Source organism: Balaenoptera physalus (genome assembly GCF_965194825.1).
Source record: "Balaenoptera physalus genome assembly, chromosome: 2".
NCBI lineage: Eukaryota > Metazoa > Chordata > Mammalia > Artiodactyla > Balaenopteridae > Balaenoptera > Balaenoptera physalus.
The window spans coordinates 36,820,084-36,847,355 of record NC_138883.1 but is presented as its reverse complement, the minus strand read 5'-3'; the positions used below and the strand labels follow the sequence as shown (position 1 = coordinate 36,847,355).

Below are 27,272 nucleotides of genomic sequence, written 5' to 3'. Positions count from 1 at the left end.
CCTGGATCCCTCTCCAGAGTCTCACATATGTTTCCAGCGATGTGACTGACATCCCCACCTGAATACACTTCCAGCGCTTTAAAGTCCACCTGTCCACAGTCAGCTTGTCTTGGGCACCGTGCTAGGTGGAGCCCTCAGAACCCTAAGTTCTTCCCACCTGGTTGACTCTTAACAGCATCTTGCCCTGTCTTCCCACCTCATCTCTCTCCCCACTTAGTGCTTTCATCAGTACAGTTTGTAAACACATATTGAATACCTACTGCGGTCAGATAATTTTTCTAAAGCACAATTCTGGTCATTTTTTCTCAGCTGAAAACCCTCAGGGTTTTCCTTTGCCTATTTTTTTTAATTGAGGTATAACTGACATAACATTATATTCATTTCAGGTGTGCAACGTAATGACTCAATATTTGTATGTATTGCAAAATGGTCACCACAGCAAGTCCAGTTAACATTCAGCACCATATATAGTTATAAATTCTTTTTCTTGTGTTGAGAACTTTTGAGATCCACTCTCCTAGCTACTTTTAAATATGCAGTACAGTATTATTAACTATAGTCGCTGTGCTGTACATTACATTTTCATGACTTATTTATTTTATAACTGGAGGTTTGTACCTTTTGACCCCCTTCACCCATTTCACTGCCCTCCCCCTCCACTTCTCACTTCAGGCAACCGCCAATCTGTTTTCTGTATCCACAAGCTCAGGGCTTTTGTTTTTTGGTTTTTTTGGTGGAAGCCCTAGAGTACCACATATGAGTGAGATTGTGCAGTGTTTATCTTTTTCTATCTGACTTATTTCACGTAGCATAATGTCCTCAAGTTCCATCCATGTTGTCGCAAATTCCCTTTGCATATTAAATTGAGTTAAATTCCTCAGCTGGCATCCCAGATCCCTGTAAAAAGGACCTCAGCTGCCTTCTTGACCATTCCTCTTTCATTCCTAATAGCCAGGCCAAATCCCTGACCTGCACTCCCCCTGCACGCTTTATACCTGTCTGCATGATATAGTAGCCGTTAGCCACTTGCACCTGTTTAAACGTAAATTAATTAAAATTAAATAAAGTTTAAAATTCAGTTGCTCAGTCACACTAGCCACATTTCAAGTGCTCAGTACGCACATGTGGCTCGTGGCTACCTATTGGACAGCACAGACAAAGACACTTCCATCATCCCTGGAAGTTCTTTTGGACGGCCCTGGTCGGTTCCTTTTGTTTTTGTTCCTTCTGGCTAAACTGTCCTCCCACCAACTCCTCACCTCCTCTGCCTGTTAAAATATTCTCCTTCTTCCAGGTCCCCACCTCAAATTCCACCTGTTCACACAACCTTCCCTGATCATTCTTTTCTGAATGAGATGCCCTCCCCCAAACCCTTTAGAGCCTCTAGTATTTTATCTGTTTTCCCTTTATGAAACCTCCCCAGTTTTCCTCATATTGTAGCCACTTATGTCCTTATCTCATTTCCAGTACTGAATTAGAAGACTTTTTGAAGTAAAGACTACTTCTTCTGGGCACAGTACAGTGGGAGTTCAATAAACAATTGTTGAATTGAATACCTAGGAAAGAGAGTGGTTCTTCTTTCATTTCATTTCTGGAATCAGCAAGCACAGTGAATGTCTTAAATTCTTTACTTTTTTCTTTCATTCCGTAATCACACAGACCCCTTCTGTAAGACCCAGCGAGAGGTGCAGCCCCTGTCCTCTGCCTGCCTGTGCAGGTGGCCATGGCCGGCACAGTCCGTCTTAGAGCCCGTGTTGCTGACATCAGGGCCGAGGAGAGCGACTGGCTGCAGAGCACAGACATGATCCTCAGGCCAGGGCTGTGGGTCAGCACATGGGAGGTGGAATGTCGGGGAGGGAGTACTAGACGGATGAGTGAGGGGCAGTCAGGGTACAAACCACAGACTTCAGAGAAGTGACCCCAGAAGAAATGACCAGAACGACAGAGGCTAACCAGATCAGGGAAGTGGCGAGGCTCAGATTTAAATTGCTTACAGGATGGGGAGCCGCAAGGTATCTGTTCTCAGCTAGACCCTGGAGGAACTTTCTGGGTAGTTTGTTACTGCCTAAGTGTGCTCACGGTGGCATTTCTAGCCCAAAGCTACCAGCCACGAAAGAGAGTTTGTTTTTAACATTTTATTTATTTACTTATTTTTTGGCTGCACGAATTTTTTTTTTTAACATTTTATTTATTTATTTATTGGCTGCGCCGTGTGTTCGTTGCGGCACGCAGGATCGTCGTTGAGGCATGCAGGATCTTTCGTTGCAGCGCACGGGCTCTTTGTTGCCATGCACGGGCTTTTCTCTAGTTGTGGCCAGTGGGGTCCAGAGCACGTGGGCTCCACAGCTGGCAGCACGCAGGCTCTCTCTCATTGAGGCGCGCGAGCTCAGTAGTTGTGGCGCACGTGCTTAGTTGCCCCGCGGCATGTGGGATCCTAGCTCCCCGACCAGGGCTCGAACCCGTGTGCCCTGTATTGGAAGGCGGATTCTTTACCACTGCGCCACCAGGGAAGCCCCGCTCCAAACATTTGCCAGAGCCATTTCCAGACACGTTAGGGACGTTCAGAGGCTGGCCTCCTTTCTCTGGTTTAGCCGCCCTGGGGAGCTAAAGAAGCTGCTGTTTTCTACTCATTGACTGTGGGGGGATGACCAGAAGGTGTGAGTGAGTGTGTGCGTGTGCGTACCCGTGTTCTGTAGTGGGGGAAGCCGAGGCTGTTAGAGTAGGTTTACAAAGCTCTTTATCTTTCCAGGCTTATTTTGCAGAGGGAGAAGCACTTCCATTACCTGAAGAGAGGCCTCCGACAGCTGACAGATGCCTATGAGGTAAACACCTTGCCCAGGAGCTTTCTCTGTCAAATTATCAGTCAGATCTTTCTCCTTTTTTACTGTTTGGATGTAAAAAAATATACAAATCAATTTTCACTGCAAAAAAAAAAAAAAAGACACTATGGGCTTGCCCTGTCACAGATTCACTCACCATCCCATGTGGCTCTGGCGGGAACCGGGTCCGCAGCAGCTCTGCCCCACAGAGCCGGGACTCCTACTTCTGAAAGGACAGAACCCGATCTCTATAGTCTCGTCCTCCCTCAGAGCTAGTGGAGGCCCCAGATGGGGTGGGGCTTTCACCCCCATCGTGGCTGAGGGGGGTTCACGTGGTGTTCTTCTAGACACCCCTTGACCGCTAAAAGGTGGTCTAGATACCTGTTCATCCCCACCCCTTGGCCCTGTAAGCTGATCTAATTTCTCTACTGGCCAAAGGACCAGTATATGAGTCCCAGAGAGTAGTCCTGCGGTTTAACACTGTAAAAATGCCCAAACGTGGAGTGGATTTTAAATCAATATACCTTAGAGCCCTAGGGGTCCACAGAGGGGCTCAGGGGAGGGCAGCGGAGGTGGAGGGGAGGGGTGTTGGGAATAGGGGTGAGTAGCAGCCAGAGGGTAAATGTGAACCAGAGGCCGCCAGTTTCCCTGCCCCACTTTACATAGAGCAGCTCTGCTTTTAATTTGCTTTTATTTGGGGGTTCTACGTTTGATTATTTACAGAAGGAATTTGGGCCTATAGACCCAAGCGGGTAGCATAAACGAGAGATGCGGGCTTGGTTGGGCGAGGGTGCACGGGGTGGAACTGAGGCAAAGCAGAGGACCCGTGCTTTTACTCTGTTCCTGCCAGTTGCTGCCAAACAGCAGTGCAGACCCAGGGTTGCCAGATCTCTTCTTGTTTTTTCAAATGAAGCCAGAAATGCAGATTTCTCTGTGGATCTCTCAACATGTAAATGTTACAACCTATTCTAATGAAACAAACAAAACACTACAGGGAACAAGCAGGACACATCCCTGGGTTATGTTTGGCCTGTGGACTTTCAGTATTAAATCCTCAATGATTAGGGTCCAGGCAACCCTGATACAATTAATACCATGACAGCTAACAATTCACTGAAGAGTGCGCTAAAAGCTTGCTGTTCCTTGTCTCATTTAATCCTCACAGCTACTCCAGGGGGTAGGTAAGTCTTTATTTCTTTATAGATAAGGGAATAAGCATAGCAAGATTAAGTATTTGCTCAAAGGCACATGGCTAGTGAGAGGAGGAGCTGGCACTGAAACCCACAGCAGTGTCTTCTGTCACCACACCAGCTGCCCCCAGGTGGGGAGCTAGCACATTTACGTGCACATGTATGAAGAGGGCAGTTTGGGCCAATGGAAAGAGCACTGGACTGAGTGTCTAGAAACTGGTGGTCTTGTCTTATCTCTGACGTTTACTCTCTGTAATCTGAAAAAAGTTCATCTCTCTGGATCTCATTTATACACTTTGGATTCGTAAAACTGGGACAGTAATACTGCCTGCCCGCCTAGCCTTGAATGCTTGAATATTTACAGCTTGAGTTAGGATCAAGACCTGCTCACATGTCACCTTTGGAAACCTTTCCCAGCTTCCCAGGCAGAGGTAGTCAGTTTCTTCCACGTGCCCATTATAGCGTTTATCCAGGTATATGTATGCATTTGTTTTGTTCTGCCTTGTTCCAGAAAGACACTTGTACTTACGTGTCTATCTAATTGCCCTCTTCCTCTACAGAAAACCATACACATCCTAAACAAAGTATCTTAAGATTAGGAACTGAATTTTACTCATTACTTTGCCCCCAGAGCTTGGCATGAGGAGATACTCACTGAATGAGTTACTCCAGGAAATCCCTTCCTGAGGTTGTGTATCTTCTTGGGTCTGCACTGAGAAAATAGTAGCACTTAACTTTCTGGCGTGTGAGAAGTCCTCTGCTCGGCTTCTTTGGATGCCTGTCAGGGAAGGACCCACTGGGTTCAGGTTAAACTCCTTTGTCCCATTGTCCTTTTCTCACATATGGTCATTTCAGCTCCTGGCTAAGGCCACCAGACAAAGTGTCCTTCATTCACTGATTGTTCATAGGTTGTCCTCCTCCTCCTTGCCAGGCTGCCAGGAGGGAGGCAGATGTCTCCCTTTTCACACTGAACCGTTGGAGACCCTGCTGCCTTTTCAGCAGGGTCTTGGAATGATTCTGAATAAGGGGTGTGTTTTCTGCCCTGTTCCTTTTGCAGTGTCTGGATGCCAGCCGCCCATGGCTCTGCTACTGGATCCTGCACAGCTTGGAACTCCTAGATGAGCCCATTCCCCAGATGGTGGCGACAGAGTGAGTCTGGCTTTGGGGAACCCGGGGTGTTCTCTGAAATTGTATTTTGACTTTGGGGTTCTTTCTGTTTTGTTTCTGTTTTATTTATTTTGAATGAAAAACACAGAGCACTACAAAGAAACCGTTGCCCTTCTCTTGACCTCCAGTAACTTCCTGAAACTCTTCCACTTCAGAAGCCCATTGTATGCTCATGGGTAGAATAAGACTTTGAACTCCCAAGAGAAGGATTCTGTTTCTTCTGTGGCCTTTTCTTTTGGCTCTTGCTCTGGTCTTTGAGAAAAGTCTTCATCATCAACTCTGGAGAAATATGATTTTGCCAGAAAGTACAGTATGCATTTGAATAGCTTCTGTGGGGAAACGCGTGGCAACCCAAGGGACAGAAATGCCTTTGCTTTCCGTAAACACCTCCATAGAAGTCCCTCCTCACCAATGCCTGGGGGGGACAGTATGGCTCTAGATGGCAGTGGTTGTGTTACCGTCTTGGTGTACAAATGTCATGACATCGTTTTCCTAAGCTTCTGATTTATGGTTAAAGATCTAAGCAACTAGGATTCTTCCCAAAGTGCTGGTGCAGATGGTGTCCTCAGCGTGGCTTCTCATCCTTAGACGCTCATCATAGTTTGTATTTTAAAGGCGAAACCGATCATCACTCTAGTCTGAGGGGTACCTGAGGTAGCAGAGGTCCACCAGGAATTGGATCTAATGCTCCAGTTCTCACTGAGAGAGATCGCGTCCCCTCAGCAGCACCTCGACCTCGTCTCTCCCGCTGCTGCTCCGGAGGGAGAGAGTCGGCGGGAGGCCCCTGAGCCAGGTTCCTCTGCCCGCAGCACCCAGGGGCAGCTGTGCGGGGATGCGTGGAGGCCAGCACATACCCCTCCCTGGCGCAGTCCCCCTGCCTGGGTCACACTGGCAGGTCAGAAGAACAGAGCCGCACATTGTCTCATTCATCCCGTCTTAACAATAACCTCTCATTCTTGCCTTCCTGGGCAGGGTGTCTTGTGATGGATGTGGATAGGGAAGATAATAAAGAATTAGGCCATTAACCCTTGTGATGTGTACGATGCTTTCAGAGGGAGAGGAAAAATATGCATTGTCTTCTACATCACAGAGCTGCTGCAAGCCCAGTTGCTTCTAGCTCTGGATGTAGAGTTGGACACAGTTTCTGCAGTAACAGGAATTTAATTGTCAAAATAAAGGCCTGTGTGTTTTTGAAATACCAGTTGGGGGTTGTGGATTGTTTGGGAAGCTCCCCGCCCCGTCCTCCACATACACAATCAGGATGCACGCTGGGGGAATGGGAATGGGAAAGTCATATGTGAGAGGAGACAAAAGACATGGGAGGATTTTGTGAGTGAAGTGCAGATACCCCCTAAAGGAGCAGTGGTTTGGAGCAGGAAGGATGCCCCCTAGAGGTGGACGTAGACCGGTCTGAAGTGGGAAGATGGTGATAAGGGGCTTCCTGACGTGGAAAAACTCGGGTCAGCATCGATTTTGAGTTTTGTCTAGGTTGTATACTTGGTGTTTTATATGTAAGGCTTTTCTGAGGGAATAAGTGTCAGAGCAGCTTTTGTGGCAACATCAGATAGGAAGAGAGGACCCCCTTAGAGGGCTTTTCACACTGAACGATTGGAGACAACCTAAATATCAACAGTTGGGGATGCTGTAAGTGTAAAGTTTAGGTAAAGTACCTATGTCATGATACATACAATGAAATACTATGCAGCCACGTAAAAATTTAAAAGTTAACAGGTGTTAAATAGACTTATTGTGGTGATCATTTCCCAGTATATACAAATATCAAATCATAATGTTGTTAAATCATCTGAACCTAATATAATGTTACATGTCAATTATACCTCAATTAAAAATTTATATATATATATAAATGTGTATATTTGTATATAAAAATGTATGTATTTATGTAGAAAGATATTTAAATGGAAAAAGGTAAAGATTCATTTTTTATAGATTAAAAATAAAGTTGGTTCTATGCATAGAAAAAAACAAGGATATATACACACATGGTAGTAGTTATTTGTGCGGATGGTGGGGTTGAAGGTGATTTTTTTCTTTTCTTTTTTAAGCTGATTTGCATTTTCTAAAATTCTACAATGAAACTATTGTTTTGTAATTAAAAGAATGTTTTAAAACTAAAAGGCTGATTTGTCCTGATTGCAAGAACCACTTGATAGTTAATGACCGAAATTTTCTGTTTCACAGCCAACTTAAAAGCTTTACCTATGGTTCTTCTGAGCATTGATTTAACAGACTTTTAAAGAATTACTTATACTTCCCAATAATGTACTTTGTTCTGTGCCTAGCAGGCAGTTAATTCTAGGTGCAGATAATATTTGTAATGAACAGAGCCTAGTAGCTCTGGCTTATAAGGGAATAAACTCTTTTTAGTAAGAAACAGAGAAATCTTAATGACTTCTATAAAAATATGGGGATTTTTTTTTTAAAAAGACTACCTGATTTTGGATATTGCCTTTTTATTTATTTTGCACAGGGAAAAGAAATGCTTTGAAAATGTGATTAGGTTTTTTTTGTTTGTTTCCTTCTTCTTTATGCAAATATTAAGGTGACCTAGAGGTTGAGTTTAGATCTGGAGTTTAATTATTTTTCTGCTGTCCTCTCTTCCCCCTCCCCAGCCTAGTGTGCAACACACTCACTCACACACACACACCCCCTCGCAAGTTTCTCTCTCTTTCCTATTTTGTTCACTGTTGTACTTCTGTTTGTTCTGGGAACAATATGACAAGCTGAGTTCCCTCTAGTGGACAAAACCACTTTTGTCAGCTACTGTGATTGCTGACCAAAGCCAGCAAGGCCAGGCTTTTACTGCTGGTATCAGACCTTTCAAGACTAATATATTCATAGGGAGGAATTTAGTGTGCCTCTCTTAAGAGATTGTATCCACAAATTTATACATGTGTTTACCTAAAGTAAATTAATATTTTGGAACCAGACTAAGTGAATTTGCTTAGTTAATGATTTTGGAACTAAAGGAAGCATCTTTTAATGAGAATCCCATGCGTTGTTATTGAACGCTACGTTAATGAAACACACAGAGTAAAATGAAAACCACAGGGAAACTACTGTACCGTTAGGTCTTTTAGCTTCTCTAAGATCTGAAAAGTATCTTTAACTTAAAAATTGTTTTAGGACTATTCCACTTGTAAAGTTTTTCTAAAGATTAAATTTAAATTTTCATGTGTCAGTGTTTTATTATTTCCCTTTTGAAAGGTTATTAGTTGCTTGTCCCCTGGATAGCTCCTGAAATATCTTTCCTTTTAAATTTAATTTGTTTCCTTATCTTTCAGTGAAGATACCTTACGTGGTCATTTGTCTTCTGGGCGTTTTTTTGGCCAGGTGCTGCTGGCATCTAGTAGGTGGAGGTCGGGGAAGCTGTGAAATATCCTCCCCAGGACAGTCCCCACAACCAAGAATTATCCAGTCCAGAATGTCACTAGTGCCACGGTGGAGAAACCCTGCTCTAAAATAACCAACTTTAGACTTGACCGCACTTCCAAAACAGCAGCACACCAGGCATCGCCAGCTCTTGATGAAATCAGATAACCTGCCGTCCTCCCCAGGGTGACACTGGCCTCCTGGAATCAACAGGAGAGACTGCCTGTCTTTCCCCTGTTCATTGCTCTCCTCTGCCAGGGAAGGAGTTTTCCTCTCCCTTGTATCAGCTGAAGCTGTCTTACAGTATGAAAATCGGAAGACTTAGCATAGATGTCTTAGCCCGATGTCAACTCATCCATCCTGCATTCGCATCTGCTCCTAAGTCATCTGCTCAAGGATGACTGTGCCTATTTCCAAAGCTATCATCTTTCTAACTTATTCTAGGCCTTAAGTCTATCTGTGGTAACCTGTCTGGTGCTGAAGTTTTTCTTAAATCTAACCTAAATTCTTCTTGCTGCAGATTAGCTTCAATTTTTGTTTCTTTACTAGAAAGTTTGCGTAATTACCCTCTGTATGCTTGAGGTATTTTGCTGAGTAGCTCCCGCACTGTGGTTTTCTCTAATGGTAAGCCTTTTAATCACTTTTATACTTAGCCATTTTTACAACTCTATTCTGAAATTCCTTTGAGTTGGAAAATGGAGGCTTGAGCCAGATATAGTTTTGACCAATACTGTGTTTATGATGCTTTGAAAAAGCATTTTCTTTATTGTTTACAAGTCATGGACCCTAACCTCTGGTCCTTTTTCTGCTGTGTTCCTAGTTATTTCTCATATTTATATGCTTTATTCGTCCCCCCTACTCCTGCCATCTCTAAGTATATCACTTGCTACTTACACCTGTTTCGTTTGTTTTATTCTTATTGGCTTCTGATTTGTTTTATATTATTCTGGACTTTCTCTCCTTGGAGGGTTTCCCTGCTCGTTATGTATTATTTGCTTATATACTATGCATGCTTTTGAGTCCTCCATCCACACTGGTGACAGTGATGTCCAGAATCAACCACTTTAAGGCAGTCCTCAACCATCCCCTGAAAGTCCAAGTAAATCATCGATAATCTTGCTTTGAACTTAATCCTCTGACAGGTTTTACACACTTTTTTTTTTTTTTTTAAAGAAATTCACGTTCTTTTATTTATTTATTTATTTATTTATGACTGTGTTGAGTCTTCGTTTCTGTGCGAGGGCTTCCTCTAGTTGCGGCAAGTGGGGACCACTCTTCATCGCGGTGCGCAGGCCTCTCACCATCACGGCCTCTCTTGTTGCGGAGCACAGGCTCCAGACGCGCAGGCTCAGTAATTGTGGCTCACGGGCCCAGTTGCTCCGTGGCACGTGGGATCCTCCCAGACCAGGGCTCGAACCCGTGTCCCCTGCATTGGCAGGCAGACTCTCAACCACTGCGCCACCAGGGAAGCCCCACACTTGTTAATAGTTGGATGATAAAGCAGTGGTGTCCAATAGAACTTAACAAGGTAATGGAAATGTTCTATAATTTATCGCAGCCACTAGCCACATGTAGCTATTGAGCAGTTGCAATGTGGCTTGTGTGACTGAGGAGCTTAATTTTAAATTTAATTAATTCAAATTGAAATTTAAAAAGCCTCATGTGGCTAGTGGCTACCTATTGGACAGTGCAGATATATCACATTGCTACCCAAAATGTGGTCCCCAGACCAGCAGCATTACCATCACCTGGGAGCTTGCTAGAAATGCAGAATCTCGGGTCCCTTTAGTTCTACTGAATTAGATCTGCAGTTTGACAAGATCCTCAGGTGACTTCCACGCACACTCGAGTTTGAGAAGCACTGATACTTGGCTGTACATTGGAGTCACATGGGGAATTTTTAAAACTCTTGCCACTTGGGCCCACCCTCAGCGACTCTGATTTAATTGGTATTAGGTGTGGCCTGGGCTTGGTTTTTTTTGTTTGTTTGTTTGTTTGTTTGTTTTAAACATCCCCAAAGTGATTCTAATTATACAGCAAAGACTTGTGGTATTCAAACTTCGTGTGTATCCACATCACCTGGGAATTTGGTAAAAATACAGAGGCCCAGCTCTTTCCTGCTTCAGCAAGTCTGGGTCTGTGTTCTTTACTAGCCCTCCAGTGATTCTGATCTACACATTTGGGGTTTTTAATCCCTGATCTGGAAGATAGTTTCCCACTTTGCTGGAAATCATCATGTAAGCGAGAATGAAATGCCTTTGCTGACTTGAAAGAAAATTGATCTACTAGATCTTTCAGTCATATGACTAAATGAGTGATTTATGAATACTTGTTTTTCACAAAGTGTGCCACTCTTGGTGTTTGCTCAGTGTTTCCCACATGTGATTTTTAAAATTAGTTGGTGGATTTCTGGTCTCTAAGACAAGTTTTCCTTTCCCTTTGGATCGTTAGAAGTATCATTCACATTTTGCTTTTCTGAATTGCTAGGAGTTCTGTTCACGACAGCTGGTAGCTTCACTGTCAGTTTGCCAGGTCCTTAAGGTACAAGTTGGAAAGACTCTGGATCAGAATGTTCTATAGTACGGAAGTGTCTCAGACTCAAGAAGAGCCCAACCCCTGTTCCCCACATAGCCCTCAGTCAGTCAGATGCAGCCTGTCAGCTGGGGGCAGTTGGTGTGGAGGGGTGATTTAATGGTGTCTCTGGTACATTCAGATCCCGGCCCATTCCAGACTTTAGGCTACAGGGTCAGGAGTATTGCATTTGCCATAATTCTGTCATGGGAGCTGGGGAAGGGAATGGATAGCTAGATCACTCTTTTCCGTTTTCTTTTTTAAAATGTGCTGTTAAGTTTTATGTCAGCCAAAAAACTTTATTTTTGTAATCAGAAAACTTTTTGTATGCTAATGCAGCCAACTTTTGTTAGACCAGGAGTTTACTAGCTATTTGTTTCTGGGAAATAGGATAAGAATTGATGAAGGTTTGGGAAACATGTTAGTAAAAAACTCATTTTTCTCTGCAAAAATTAATTGCTATTAAAAACATGTCACAGAACTGTCTTCCTTCTCTGATTATCAACTTCAGTTTCAATCCTTGTGTTTCCTACAGTAAAATTGTGGGTGGAACATGAAGTGAGTGTGGATTGCTTTTAACCTGTGATGATTTTAGGGCTTTACTAGGAAGTCAGCAGCATTTTCTATGGCTGTCCCTGCCCAGATAATGGCAGGTCTGAAATCAAAAGTCATCAGATATGACGTGGGAGAGGCGCAATCAACTTGTGTCTTAGTGGAGATTAAGTAGAGTCTGTGCAATCTCTCTGGCAGCAGTGGATAAGAAAAAATGAGACAAAAGAGCCCAGGAAAAGAAGGCTGTCTGAGCACTAGAAGGACACAGATTTGCAGCTGGTTCTCTTAACTGAGGACTTGTCCTAGTAGGAAGCTGTGTTCCTGCTACGTTGTGCGGAAACAGCTTTAGAGGACCTTAGACAAAGAGGGGCTCTCTTGGTTTCACTTAAAGCAAGAAGATAACTTCTGGGCAGACTGATGCCATGCTTGGAAGCAAGGGCTTGGAGGCCAACCCTCAATAAACAGTTTCCCTCAGTGAAGGAGCTGGAGCCTCTGTGAGAAACTCTCCAAAAGCCTGCAGCCTGGGATGCATTCCTGTGATAGGAGTCAGCAGTGCTTAAGTTTGCCACAGTGAGCTGAGCAAGCAGAAGCCCACCTCTTTCTTATTCTCCTAACCATGGAGGCAGACTCCATTGGAAGCTTGTTTCTTGTCGGTGAGCGGAGTAAAAATCAGTAGCCCACTGGGGCTTACACGGCAATGGGAGTGAGAAGGCACCTCTTTAAATATTCCTGGTAGGCCTAGGTGATGGCTCTAGACCAGCAATTGAGTATCACCACGATTTAGGCAAAATCCAAAGCCTGGGAGATACCCTAGAGGCAATGAGAATGGGCTGGTTCCGTAGATCCAGGGTGGCAAATTGAGAGAAAAGTATGGGAAAGATTGGGTCAAGAAGCATGAGACTTACTCCCAGTTCTAAGAAAGGCTGTGTGTTTCTGCCCGGCCTTATGTTCCTTGCTTCATGACTAGGCAAATGCTTAAATACAAAACTCAGAAAGGAGGGCACACAAAGCTGATGATAGAGAATCAGGCTATCATTAGAGAATTAGGCCCTTTACAGGTGTTAACTGTATTCAGTATCTATTCACTAGGTGGGGAGGGGAGGTTTCTTCCCTTTTGAAGAGGGCGGAGGCTTGGAAAGGCATGGACTGGTGGAATTCGGTGTTTTGAAATTAATGCTGTCTGACCTTGTCTTTCCCTTTGGCTGTGTACTTAGCGTGTGTCAGTTCCTGGAGCTGTGTCAAAGCCCAGAAGGTGGCTTTGGAGGGGGCCCTGGCCAGTACCCACACCTTGCGCCCACGTACGCAGCAGTCAACGCGCTGTGCATCATTGGCACCGAAGAGGCCTATGATGTCATTAACAGGTACAGTCAAAGCCTGTGGGGCTGGACACCCAGCTGGGCTCCCGCCTGCTGACAGTTCACCAACCATCGCCATCTCCTGCCTCTTTCCTGTTCGTTTCTCAGAGAGAAGCTTCTCCAGTATTTGTACTCGCTGAAGCAACCCGATGGCTCTTTTCTCATGCATGTTGGAGGTGAGGTGGACGTGAGGTGAGTGGGGTTTTTCTCAGGCTGCTGCGTCAGCAGATTCTCGGGTTTATCTGCCATCAGAGATGCCAAGCCTGGGGAACAACACAGGGAAGCTGCTGCCTTGTCTCACCGAATGACATGCAGAGTAAAGTGTCAGCGACACAGTTCATAATCACTGCAAATACGATACAGATGTCCTCAGGGGTCACTGTCACTTGACTTCTTTTATGTAAACGCCAAAATATAAGTAACACAGAAACAAAATCAAATGCTTTTGTTTTAAAAGTGAAAAATACATTTGTTTGGTATGAAAGGATATACTGTAAGATGTAACTGTATAGTGTAATATAATCTTTCATCTCTCTGACTTGGGAATGGGAGATACTTTCTGAATGAATTTGATGAAATCATGAGAATGTTTAACAACTGTGTGAGAATTGCTTTGGGTGGTGCAGAAACCCTTAGGGGCCAGTAAGGTGTATGAAAAACAGTTGCATGAACTGATTGGAACCAGCTGGCTCAAAATGATCATTTTTCTCAAGAATTACAAGTACCTAGCAAGTAGTTTACTCACCTGGCAGGAGGTTGCCTATGAAGCATATAGGGAATTCATTGAATTAGTCATTACTCAAAGGCAGTGGATCATTGAGATTTTATACCAGATTATTATTCCTTAGTCTGATAAATACATTTTTTATGAGGTTTCTATATCAAAGCCATCTTATTGCCTATTTGTAAATGTATTTTCCTCTACACAAGTTGATTAATATTCTGGCTTAACTATTGGTTTGAAAGTATAGGGGAAGAAAAAAACATGAAAGTTGCGGAGCACAAAACACGTTGCAGATAAAAGTAGGTAACCGGGCTACAAAGACCTTCAGTGAAGGATATTCTTCTGTCTGTAACCTGTCTGTTCAAACCATAAAAGTAGACTAGGTATCTGGAAACCTAGGTACCTGGAGAACTGTCTGTCTACTCAAAACACTTCTGACATGAAATATCGGGGTGTTTTTTCCTCATATTAAACAGTTCCGACCCTAACTACCCAGAGTTAGCACAGACATCACAGGTTAAGGGCTCAGTCCCACGAGACTGCCCCCATCTCAGACAGTGGTCACAAGCAGTGGGTTCCCAAGTTACCCACACTTCTGCCTGACTTGGCTACAAATCAGGGGTTCCTACGACCCCCTCCTCATTTCAATAATTTGCTAGGAGAGCTAGAGTACTCAGGAGAATTTTTTACTGTTTAACTAGTTTATTATAAAGGATGTCATAAAGGATACAACTGAACAGCCACATGAAGGGGTATATAGGGTGAGGGCTGGAAACGTCCAAGCGTAGGGACTTATGTCCCCGTGACGTTGGGATGTGCCACCCTCCCAGCAGGCACAGGGGTGCGTCCACAGCCCAGAAGCTCCCCAGACTCCTTCACCTAGGGTTTTTATGGAGGCTCCACTATGTAGGCATGATTGATGAACTCATCGGCCATTGGCGATTAACTCAGTCTTCTGGGGAGTGGGCCTGAAAGTTCCAACCCTCGAATTCCATGGTTGGTGCCTCTGGCAACCAGCCCTCATCCTCCAGGAGTCACCTCATTAGCATAAACTCAGGTGTGGTCGAAGGGCACATGTTATGAGTAACAAGACTCTCCTATTGCCCATCAGTCAGGAAATTCCACGGGTTTTATGAGCTCTGTGCTGAGGAGAAGACCAAATACATATTTCTTCTTATATCACAATATCCTGGTATCTGTTGTTAAAAGATAAATGGAGGCCTATTAACAATTCTATGAATTTATTTGAGCAAAAATTGATTTGAATGAGTCAGCATCCCATCTAGCAGACAGAAAGGAGCCCTGAGGAGCTGTACAAAATGAGAAACTCTTATGGGCAGAAGGGAGCAGGGACAAGGAAGTTAAACCAGACAAAAAAGCGGGTTGGCTACGTCCACCAGGCAGATCACCTCACTGGTGCTGATCAGGTGAGTCCTGATTGACAGGTTTAAGATTCCATTTCTGGGAGGGCAGAAACCATAATGAAGTCACCGTTTGGCAATGTGGAGTTTAGCATAAGGGACTCCCTTTTGGGCCTGTGGTCTTGTTTTTACACAGTGTATGCCAGTGAAGCCAATATAACTATTGAGGAAAAGCAGTACTGTGTTGACGTCTTAAGAAAAAAGTTAAAAAATGTTTTCCCCCTCTTGGTCTCTACATTTTCATCCTGTTCTACAGGTACTCCAAATTTAGCTTTTTAAAGTTTCCTGAGATTATAGGTGAAAGCAAACAAACCCTGGCAAGATTGCTTTGGCATTTTATCACATACCTTTTTCAGATATGATTACTCTCTAACTTATTCGTTCTGGCGCCCGTTTCCTTCTGTTTTCTTTTTTTTTTCTACAAGAGGTGTCCATTGAATTCTGGAGTTCAAAGAGGCCCAATAATTGTCTTTTTGTTTGTTTTTTGTTTTTTTACTCACAAATAACCTGTGTATGTTTATTTTTTATTTATTTTTCTTATTAGTTATCCATTTTATACAGATCACTGTATACATGTCAATCCCAATCGCCCAATTCATCACACCACTACCACCACCCCCCTGCCACTTTCCCCCCTTGGTGTCCATACGTTTGTTCTCTACATCTGTGTCTCAATTTCTGCTCTGCAAACCGGTTCATCTGTACCATTTTCTAGGTTCCACATATATGCGTTAATACACAATATTTGTTTTTCTCTTTCTGACTTACTTCACTCTGTATGACAGTCTCTAGATGCATCCACATCTCTACACATGACCCAATTTCATTCCTTTTTATGGCTGAGTAATATTCCATTCTATATATGTACCACATCTTCTTTATCCATTCGTCTGTCAATGGGCATTCAGGTTGCTTCCATGACCTGGCTATTGTAAATAGTGCTGCAATGAACATTGAGGTGCATGTGTCTTTTTTTTTTTTTTAATAAATTTATTTATTTATTTTTGGCTGTGTTGGGTCTTTGTTGCTGTGCGTGGGCTTTCTCTAGTTGCGGTGAGTGGGGCTACTCTTCGTGGGTGAGCAGGGGCTACTCTTAGTTGCTGTGCACAGGCTTCTCATTGTTGTGGCTTCTCTTGTTGCGGAGCACGGGCTCTAGGCACGCAGGCTTCAGTAGTTGTGGCACGTGGGCTCAGTAGTTGTGGCTTGCGGGCTCTAGAGCTCAGGCTCAGTAGTTGTGGCGCACAGGCTTAGTTGCTCCGTGGCATGTGGGATCTTCCCAGACCAGGGCTCGAACCCGTGTCCCCTGCATTGGCAGGCAGATTCTTAACCACTGTGCCACCAGGGAAGCCTGCATGTGTCTTTTTGAATTATGGTTTTCTCTGGGTATATGCCCAGTAGTGGGATTGCTGGGTCATATGGTAATTCTATTTTTAGTTCTTTAAGGAACCTCCATACTGTTCTCCACAGTGGCTGTATCAATTTACATTCCCACCAACAGTGCAAGAAGGTTCCCTTTTCTCCACACCCTCTCCAGCATTTGTTGTTTGTAGATTTTCTGATGATGCCCATTCTAACTGGTGTGAGGTGATACCTCACTGTAGTTTTGATTTGCATTTCTCTAATAATTAGTGATGTTGAGCAGTTTTTCATGTGCTTCTTGGCCATCTGTATGTCTTCATTAGGGAAATGTCTATTTAGGTCTTCTGCCCATTTTTGGATTGGGTTGTTTGCTTTTTTAATATTGAGCTGCATGAGCTGTTTATATATTTTGGAGATTAATCCTTTGTCCGATGATTCATTTGCAAATATTTCCTCCCATTCTGAGGGTTGTCTTTCTGTCTTGTTTATGGTTTCCTTTGCTGTGCAAAAGCTTTTAGGTTTCCTTAGGTCCCATTTGTTTATTTTTGTTTTTATTTCCATTACTCTAGGAGGTGGATCAAAAAATATTTTGCTGTGATTTATGTCAAAGAGTGTTCTTCCTATGTTTTCCTCTAAGAGTTTTATAGTGCCCAGTCTTACATTTAGGTCTCTAATCCATTTTGAGTTTATTTTTGTGTATGGTGTTAGGGAGTGTTCTAATTTCAGTCTTTTACATGTAGCTCTCCAGTTTTCCCAGCACCACTTATTGAAGAGACTGTCTTTTCTCCATTGTATATCCTTGCCTCCTTTGTCATAGATTAGTTGACCATAGGTGCGTGGGTTTATCTCTGGGCTTTCTATCCTGTTCCATTGATCTATATTTCTGTTTTTGTGCCAGTACCATGTTGTCTTGATTACTGTAGATTTGTAGTATAGTCTGAAGTCAGGGAGTCTGATTCCTCCAGCTCCGTTTTTTTCCCTCAAGACTGCTTTGGCTATTCGGAGTCTTTTGTGTCTCCATACAAATTTTAAGATTTTTTGTTCTAGTTCTGTAAAAAATGCCATTGGTAATTTGATAGGGATTGCATTGAATCTGTAGATTGCTTTGGGTAGTACAGTCATTTTCACAAGATTGATTCTCCCAATCCAAGAACATGGTATATCTCTCCATCTGTTGGTATCATCTTTAATTTCTTTCATCAGTGTCTTATAGTTTTCTGCATACAGATCTTTTGTCTCCCTAGGTAGGTTTATTCCTAGGTATTTTATTCTTTTTGTTGGAGTGGTAAATGAGGGTGTTTCCTTAATTTCTCTTTCAGATTTTTCATCATTAGTGTATAGGAATGCAAGAGATTTCTGTGCATTAATTTTGTATCCTGCAACTTTACCAAATTCATTGATTAACTCTAGTAGTTTTCTGGTGGCATCTTTAGGATTCTCTATGTATAGTATCATGTCATCTTCAAACAGTGACAGTTTTACTTCTTTTCCAATTTGTATTCCTTTTATTTCTTTTTTCTTCTCTGATTGCCATGACTAGGACTCCCAAAACTATGTTGAATAATAGTGGTGAGAGTGGACATCCTTGTCCTGTTCCTGATCTTAGAGGAAATGCTTTCAGTTTTTCACCATTGAGAATGATGTTTGCTGTGGGTTTGTCATATATGGCCTTTATTATGTTGAAGTAGGTTCCCTCTATGCTCACTTTCTGGAGAGTTTTTATCATAAATGGGTGTTGAATTTTGTCAGAAACTTTTTCTGCATCTGTTGAGATGATCATATGGTTTTTATTGTTCAGTTTGTTCATATGGTGTATCACATTGATTGATTTGCGTATATTGAAGAATCCTTGCATCTCTGGGATGAATCCCACTTCATCATGGTGTATGATCCTTTTAATGTGTTGTTGGATTCTGTTTGTTAGTATTTTGTTGAGGATTTTTGCATCTATATTCATCAGTGATATTGGTCTGTAATTTTCTTTTTTTGTAGTATCTTTGTCTGGTTTTGGTATCAGGGTGATGGTGGCCTCATAGAATGAGTTTGGGAGTTTTCCTTCCTCTGCAATTTTTTGGAAGAGTTTGAGAAGGATGGATGTTAGCTCTTCTCTAAATGTTTGATAGAATTCACCTGTGAAGCCATCTGGTCCTGGACTTTTGTTTGTTGGAAGATTTTTAATCACAGTTTCAATTTCATTACTTGTGATTGGTGTGTTCATGTTTTATATTTATTCCTGATTCAGTCTTGGAAGGTTATACCTTTCTAAGAATTTGTCCATTTCTTCCAGGTTGTCTGTTTTATTGGCATAGAGTTGCTTGTAGTAGTCTCTTAGGATGTTCTGTATTTCTGCAGTGTCTGTTGTAACTTCTCCTTTTTCATTTCTAATTTTATTGATTTGAGTCCTCTCCCTCATTTTCTTGATGAGTCTGGCTAATGGTTTATCAATTTTGTTGATCTTCTCAAAGAACCAGCTTTTAGTTTTATTGATCTTTGCTATTGTTTTCTTTGTTTCTATTTCATTTATTTCTTCTCTGATCTTAGTGATTTCTTTCCTTCTACTAACTTTGGGTTTTGTTTGTTCTTCTTCTCTAGTTCCTTTAGGTGTAACGTTAGATTGTTTATTTGAGATTTTTCTTGTTTCTTGAGGTAGGCTTGTATAGCTATAAACTTCCCTCTTAGAACTGCTTTTGCTGCATCCCATAGGTTTTGGATTGTCGTGTTTTCATTGTCATTTGTCTCTAGGTATTTTTTGATTTCCTCTTTGATTTCTTCAGTGATCTCTTGGTTATTTAATAACGTACTGTTTAGCCTCCATGTGTTTGTGTTTTTTATGTTTTTTTTCCCTGTAATTGATTTCTAATCGCATAGCATTGTGGTCAGAAAAGATGCTTGATATGATTTCAGTTTTCTTAAATTTACTAAGGCTTGATTTGTGACCCCAGATGTGATCTATCCTGGAGAACGTTCTGTGCGCACTTGAGAAGAAAGTGTAATCTGCTGTTTTTGGATGGAATGTCGTATAAATATCAATTAAATCTATCTGGTGTATTGTGTCATTTAAAGCTTGTGTTTCCTTATTAATTTTCTGTTTGGATGATCTGTCCATTGGTGTAAGTGAGGTGTTGAAGTCCCCCACAATTACTGTGTTGCTGTCAATTTCCTCTTTTATAGCTGTTAGCAGTTGCCTTATGTATTGAGGTGCTCCTGTGTTTGGTGCATATATATTTATAATTGTTATATCTTCTTCTTGGATTGATCCCTTGATTATTACGTAGTGTCCTTCCTTGTCTCTTGTAACATTCTTTATTTTAAAGTTTATTTTATCTGATATGAGTATTGCTCCTCCAGCTTTCTTTTGATTTCCATTTGCATGGAATATCTTTTTCCATCCCCTTACTTTCAGTCTGTATGTGTCCCTAGGTCTGAAGTGGGTCTCTTGTAGACAGCATATATATGGGTCTTGTTTTTGTATCCATTCAGCAAGCCTGTGTCTTTTGGTTGGAGCATTTAATCCATTCATGTTTAAGGTAATTATCAATACGTATGTCCCTATGACCATTTTCTTAATTGTTTTGGGTTTGTTTTTGTAGGTCCTTTTCTTCTCTTGTGTTTCTCACTTAGAGAAGTTCCTTTAGCATTTGTTGTAGAGCTGGTTTGGTGGTGCTGAATTCTCTTAGCTTTTGCTTGTCTGTAAAGCTTTTGATTTCTCCTTCAAATCTGAAAGAGATCCTTGCTGGGTAGAGTAATCTTGGTTGTAGCTTCTTCCCTTTCATTACTTTAAGTATATCATGCCACTCCCTCCTGGCTTGTAGAGTTTCTGCTGAGAAATCAGCTGTTAACCTTATGGGAGTTCCTTTGTATGTTATTTGTCATTTTTCCCTTGCTACTCTCAATAATTTTTCTTTGTCTTTAATTTTTGCCAATTTGATTACTATGTGTCTTGGCGTGTTTCTTCTTGAGTTTATCCTGTATGGGACTCTCTGCACTTCCTGGACTTGGGTGGCTATTTCCTTTCCCATGTTAGGGAAGTTTTCGACTGTAATCTCTTCAGGTATTTTCTCGGGTCCTTTCTCTCTCTCTTCTCCTTCTGGGACCCCTGTAATGTGAATGTTGTTACGTTTAATGTTGTCCCAGAGGTCTCTTAGGCTGTCTTCATTTCTTTTCATTCTTTTTTCTTTATTCTGTTCTGCAGCAGTGAATTCCACCATTCTGTCTTCCAGGTCACTTATCCATTCTTCTGCCTCAGTTATTCTGCTATTGATTCCTTCTGGTGTAGTTTTCATTTCAGTTATTGTATTGTTCATCTCTGTTTGTTTGTTCTTTAATTCTTCTAGATCGTTGTTAAACAGTTCTTGCATCTTCTCGATCTTTGCCTCCATTCTTTTTCCGAGGTCCTGGATCATCTTCACTCTCATTATTCTGAATTATTTTTCTGGAAAATTGCCTATCTCCATTTCATTTAGTTGTTTTTCTGGGGTTTTATCTTGTTCCTTCATCTGGTACATAGCCCTCTGCCTTTTCATCTTGTCTATCTTTCTCTCCTTCTGTTTTCTTATTTATATCTGCTAGACAAATGCTAGGAAGCCCCTCCAATAAAATAGGTTTGTTTCACTGAAGAGCACTGTAGCCATATTCCTCCTCTACCCGAGCTCTTCTGGTAATGTTTTGCCATTCGAGCCATGCTTTTCATTTACAGAGGATTAAAGATGTGAATGATGAATGAAACCTAGCAGGTCTCATGCAGTTTCCCTGCTTTGCGTGGTTTCTAGTGCCCCAGTTCCATCACTTTTCACTTTGTCTTCCTTTAATTGTCTTTGCCTGGAAGCATCAGCCGTTACTCCTGAGTGCTGTTGAGTAGATTTGACCTGAGGAGAAGCAGCAGTTGATGGGGACAGTTTGGCATCTGGAGGCTAGCTTGTCTCATTCTGGGTTAGGCAGAACTGGTCTCTTGATCTTTCAGGTCTGTCACAGCTCCTTCCAGTTTCTGATATGAGCTTATTCAGGCATTCACAGCTCCTGTGGACTGCCACTAATCCAGTTGCAATGAACTCATAGCAAGCACCATTTTTTTCTCAGTTCTTAAGAAAGGAGCAGTTATGTACTCCTGACCTCCTAATCTAGGTTATATAACCGGGAGCATTCTGGGCGGGTAGTGGGGAGATAGGGAGCCAGCATTTGCAAAAGTTTTGGTGACAGAGCATAGCGTGTGTTCAGGAAAGGAGAAGTTCATTGTTGCTGAAGTGCAGAGGCCTGGTGGGCAGGGGGAGAAATGAAGCTGGACGGCCAGGTTGGGAATAGCCAGCGGGGCCCCGAAGTCTCCTTGAGAAGGCTGGAGTTTATTTTAAGGGTAGTGGGAAGCCAGTGACAAGTTTTAAGTAGGGAGTGACACAATCTGATTTGTATTTTATTAGAAGTTCTGCAGTTGCAGTGAATAGACTGTAGTGTTTTAGTGAAAATCCTCTGGTTTCAGGGCTAGAGGGAGACTGACCCAGGTTAATGGTGACTTGGATTTGGGTAACAGCAGAGAGGATGGAGGGTAGTGGACAAATCTGGGAGATGTGACGTCTGGATAGAGGGAGAGAGGAAGAAGATGCTCGAAAAAGGTGTGTTTTGTTCGCTCCCCGTCTCAGTGTGAGATCTGGCAGCAGGTCTCAGGTCTTCCATTTATGAGGCGACCGCATTGTATTCGCCGCCTCCCTACCTCAGAGGTTATGTTCGGATTCAAGAGCAAATACCTTTGAAGCCCTTTGAGAGGCTTGAGACCTGAGAGCAGTCAGGTCAGACTTTCGAAGTTAGCTTACGGTAGATAGTAACATTTGGCAGAAAGGACTCTTCATGCTTCTGATGCCCGCTGGTATAACTCAGCCTCTGCTGTGCCTTTGGCTGGTGTGAGCAGGCTGATAAAAATGCTGGGAGGAGAATAATGCCTGTGGCTCACTGGAAAGCCTCAGTGCACTTGGCTTAGTGTTATGTCCATATTGAACAATACGGAAGCTGGACCCTTCTCTCTCCTCCCTTTTATATTCCTTAGGAGCCCTTAGAAAAAGGATCTGTAAACAGAATTAGAACAAACTGGTTTTGTCTGCAACATAAAACAGAGCTGGGATGTTGGATGTTTGAAAAGACCCTGGAAGGGAAGAAAAGACAGTTTGTAGACGTGTTCCATAATAGAGGGATCAGCTGAAATAAAAGGTGTCCTGAGAAGAATTAGGGCTGGCAGGATGGAATGACAAGAATTATTCCAAATCATGTAGGATAACATGGGGGGGAGAAAGAAAAAAGACATGTTCTTTCTTTTCTCTTTAAAGAGAGTGTGTGTGTGTGTGTGTGTGTGTGTGTGTGTGTGTGTGTGTGTGTACTGGTGGGATGCTTGAAATCAAAACCCTTTTCTTGCTCTAGAAGCCTAAGGAATGGATCTGAGTGGGCTCATATATTCTGGTCCCTCTTGCCTGGTCTAAGCAGCCAGTGTGGTCTGGCAGCCTGCTTTGGAGTTGTGTCTATTTGGAAAAGATACAGTTAACCTTTAACTTGTCCATGCCGTAAACAGACAAGTCCTGGATCTAAAAACAGTACTGACAACTGAATGAGCATGTCAGAAATACCTGAATGACAGCATGGAATTTTGGGAGCCATTGTAGGTCTTTGAAAGAAGAGCTGAATTCACTGTCAACAGGAATTGTTATGGCTGTTATTTCGTCTGGTGTAGATTTGACCATGTGGAGGTAGGGAGAATAGAATGTCATGTTGTTTCACTGAGGCTGTGCCATGAGCAACTCTATCAAAATAGAATGTCAGTGCTCCTGGTTGGAGACCCAGGAGGACTGACAGTGGGCTTGGAGTGAGGACAGGCAGTGATCACAGTTTACGAGGCAGAGAGCAATCCGTCCAAAAAGTTCAGTGAGCCTTGTTCAAGCTCCTCCTTAAAGCTTAACACTTTCCCCTCTATTTCTGTCCTTCCAGAAGTGCATACTGTGCCGCCTCGGTAGCTTCTCTGACCAACATCATCACTCCAGACCTGTTTGAGGGCACTGCTGAATGGATCGCAAGGTGAGAGAAGCTGGGATTTGTCCTGCCTCTTAGACAGCAGGCGGTCAAGACTTCTGAAATATAAAGTGCAGAAGGACCAGAGAAGGGAATATAAAATTACAAGAGATGTCTGGGTTGAAGGATTGTGCATTTCAAAAATACTTTAAAAGTTTTCTTTTTTTCCAAACTTTCTTTAATGTGATTGGCAAGGATCAAAACCTTGGGTAAACAGTATTGGTCATAGCCTAAATGGATTTAAACCAGTTTGGAGAGCAATTTGGAGATATCTCAAAGATGCCCTTGCTGATGACCCCAAAATTCCACTTCTCCAGAAACTCACACCACATGCATGAGAGAGACAAACATAGGACTTGTTTATAATAGTAAAACGCTGGAAACAGATTAAATGTTCACAAGCACAAGATGGATAAGTGAGTTGTGGTGTAGTCATACTGAAATATAATACAGCAATTAAAATGAATGAACTAGAGCTACACGTATCAATATGGGTGAATCTCAAAAACACTGTTGAGGAAAAAAGAGGATGTTAAAGAAAACATGCAGATCACATTTGCTTAAAATTTGAAAACATGCAAAACAATTCTATACTGTTTATGTGAAGAATCGCATGTAGTAATATAAAAACATGCTGGGAAGGATAAACACCAAATTCAGGATGGTGGTTACTTCGGGGGAGAAAGTAAAGAAAATGAGATTAAGGGAGGTCTGTACTTCTACTCAGGAGACTTCAAGTGTATCTGTAATTGTTTGTTTAAAATAAAAAAACCTGAAATGCATATGGCTAAATCAAAGCTAGGTGTTAGGTACATGTATGTTCTATATATTATTTGCTATACTTTCCTGGATCCTTCAAATTATTTCATAATTTTTAAAAAAGGTATAGTAGATTTATACGTACTATTGAGGAATTATATCCAAGCTGTATTGTTTTATTTTTTACATTTTAATTTTTATCAAAGTAGTACTTACTACTATGAAAATACAATTTTCAGCTAAACCAAATGAGATACTATGATCATATTTACTTTTTTGTATAACTTTTACTTTCCTGGAATTAATTATTACCTCTTAATTCCCGAATTTTCTGCCAGATCTATAAAATTATTCTCAATACAGTTAAACACTTCAGGTAATGTATCAGTTCTCTTTTGTGTGTGTGTGTGTGTGTGTGTATGTGTGTGTGCAAGTGCGTTTTGAGTTATCCCTCCTGCGGCCTCTGCCCTCCTGCTTCAGACTGGACAGATTGCTCTCAGCTTGCTGCACAGCAGGCATCCAGAAGCTTCCTTTCAGCATGAAATTCACTTCACTTCTCTGCTTTGTTAAAGCCCCGTCCTCCTTTTTCTTGGTTTACTCACTCATTTTAATGAATCACATATCGTATTCCAACAGATCCCCAGAAAGAGAACTTCGGAGGTGCATTTTAAAGATTTTGCATGTATTTTTATTCTAGTCTCACACTTGATTTATAGTTTATTTGGTTAGAGACTTCTAAATTGGAAACTGGATAAATTGTATTCCTTCAGAATTTTTAAGCATTGCTCCATTATCTTCTGGCTACCAGTGTCATTGTTAAAAAGGCTGATAATAATGGTAACCAGCATTTACTGAGGATTTGGTATGTAATACTCAATAGTAAGGGAGCGATAGTTTAAAGATTGAGAGTATATAGCCTTTTGATCTGGACTACCTGGGTTTGGTTCTTTTTTATACTTTCTGTTTTTCTCAGTTGAGATTTCCCATCTTTTCATTCATTACAAGTGTATTTTTCTTCACTTCACTGAGGTAAATATAAAATTATAATATCTACTTTAAAATTCTTGCCTGGTCATTTCAACATCTGGCTGTCTTGGAGTTGACATGTCTCACTTGCCTGAGTGTCTATGTCAAGTAATATTTGGACTGTACCCTGGACATTGTGATGTTATATTGTAGAGATTGGATTCTGTTAGATTGCTTTAAAGAGTGTTGATATTTTTCCTTTAGCAGGCAATCAACTTGGTTAGACACACCTGCAGTGGGCAGGGGCTCAGGTCTTGGATCCGTTCTTGGTCAGAAGCTGCTTTCAGTTTGCCCAATGCATGTGTGATTCAGGGTCAGGTAAAATTTTAAGCAAAGTTTAAACATGGAATTTGGGTTTTCCTTCTCTGGCTCTCCTCTTTCTGGGATTCCTCCTCAATTACTGTCAGCCTGGTTCTTCTTGCCAGAAACATGGTGGGCCTTCTGTTAGCTTCAGCTGCCTTCCCCTGACCTGCTGCTGCCACTGTTAGGTGACTGTAGCCATCCTCAGGGCAAATCAAGAAGAAAAAAAATAGGGTGGGGGAGGGGAGGGACTGTCTGCTCCAACTTTCAAATCCCCAGCTTTTTTCAGTTTGCTTAGCCCTCGGGAAGTTGTTTTAGTGTGTTTTGTCCAGAGTATATAGTTATTTGCAGGATTGGTTTGTTAGGCACTTAACTAGATGTGAAATTCTGACTGCCTGGGTTTGAAGCCCAGTTTTGTCATTTATTAGCTTTGTGCCTTGGATAAATTGTTTAACTTCTCCATGTCATAGTTTCCATATATAGCAAATGACGGGATATTGAATTTGACATTAAGCTAAAATACAAAGAAATTAAGCGACCAAAACCTGTTAGGGTAACCACTGTGCTTTACTGCCTCCCAATCTACTGTATGCCCAATCCATTGTTTGTTTTTGTTTTGTTTCTCTTATTCTTGCTGTTTGAAAAATTCATGATGATGAACCATGATATGGATTTCTTTTTCCATTCATTGTGCTGGGCACTCAGCAGTTATCTTCAGTCTAGAATTGCATGTACTTTACTTCCAAGAAATTATTATTTCTTTGATAACTTCTTCCCCTCCGTTTTCTTTGTTTGCTCTTTTTATAACATCCAATAAGTGGAATTGGTCTTCTAATTTTTCAAAAATTTTTTGCCTATCTTTCATCTCTTAATCTTTCTTATTGTGCTTTCTGAGAGATTCCCTTACCTTTTATCTTCTAATCCCTCTGTTGAGTTTTTATTTCTGCAGTTCTGTTTTAACTTTTAATCTCCATTTATAAAGAATACTTCCTTTTTATATTCTCTCCTGTTCTTGTTTCAGGGATATTTGTCCTTGCAGTGTTTTTATTTTGTATATAATATTTTATCTAAAGATATAACTTAAAGTTTACTTCTGCTCCCTACATTATTTCCTCCGATTTATTTTTGTTTATTTGTCTTATTTTTGTTTATTTGTCTTATTTTTGTTGCATGTTTTACATAAAAGTCTCTTTCACAGAAGAGACTTTGCTCAAATGTCTGGTGTTCATATTTAAGTGTCAGGTGCTAAAAAAACTATGTGTGCCAGGGTGGGCTGGGATGCAGCCATTCATGGGGGAATTCTCATATATCAATATCTGTAGGGTTTTTCCCTTGGGCTTATCCATTTCCCTAGAGAAGAATCTTCCAGATTCCTGGTTGGGGTATGAAGTTAGCAGCCAGCTTTGTGAAACACTCATAGGGAAAGGGGTTGGGGGTGCCTGTGCTCAGATCTTAGACTCACTTAATCCCCGCTCAGTACAGTGCCTCCGCCTGCTCTCAGCCGTGCTGGAAATCCTGGAATTCAGTCCCTCTTCATTCAGCCCCTGAAACCTCCCATCTCCTGCTGGGTACCTGGAGGTATAGCTGATTCTCTT

General features: G+C 41.8%; 1 protein-coding gene across 4 annotated transcripts in view; it reads left to right on the top strand.

Annotated features, from left to right (window-relative positions):
• LOC309655875 (protein farnesyltransferase subunit beta) overlaps positions 1-27,272 on the top strand; it is a 78,591-nt gene that overhangs the window by 32,144 nt on the left and 19,175 nt on the right. For all 4 annotated transcript variants that reach the window (XM_082451742.1, XM_082451743.1, XM_082451744.1 and 1 more), the window contains exons 3-7: positions 2,750-2,822; positions 5,067-5,158; positions 12,907-13,053; positions 13,156-13,239; positions 23,512-23,598. In XM_082451742.1, coding sequence (XP_082307868.1) covers positions 2,750-2,822; positions 5,067-5,158; positions 12,907-13,053; positions 13,156-13,239; positions 23,512-23,598 — 483 coding nt within the window. The remainder of the gene's footprint in view (positions 1-2,749; positions 2,823-5,066; positions 5,159-12,906; positions 13,054-13,155; positions 13,240-23,511; positions 23,599-27,272) is intronic.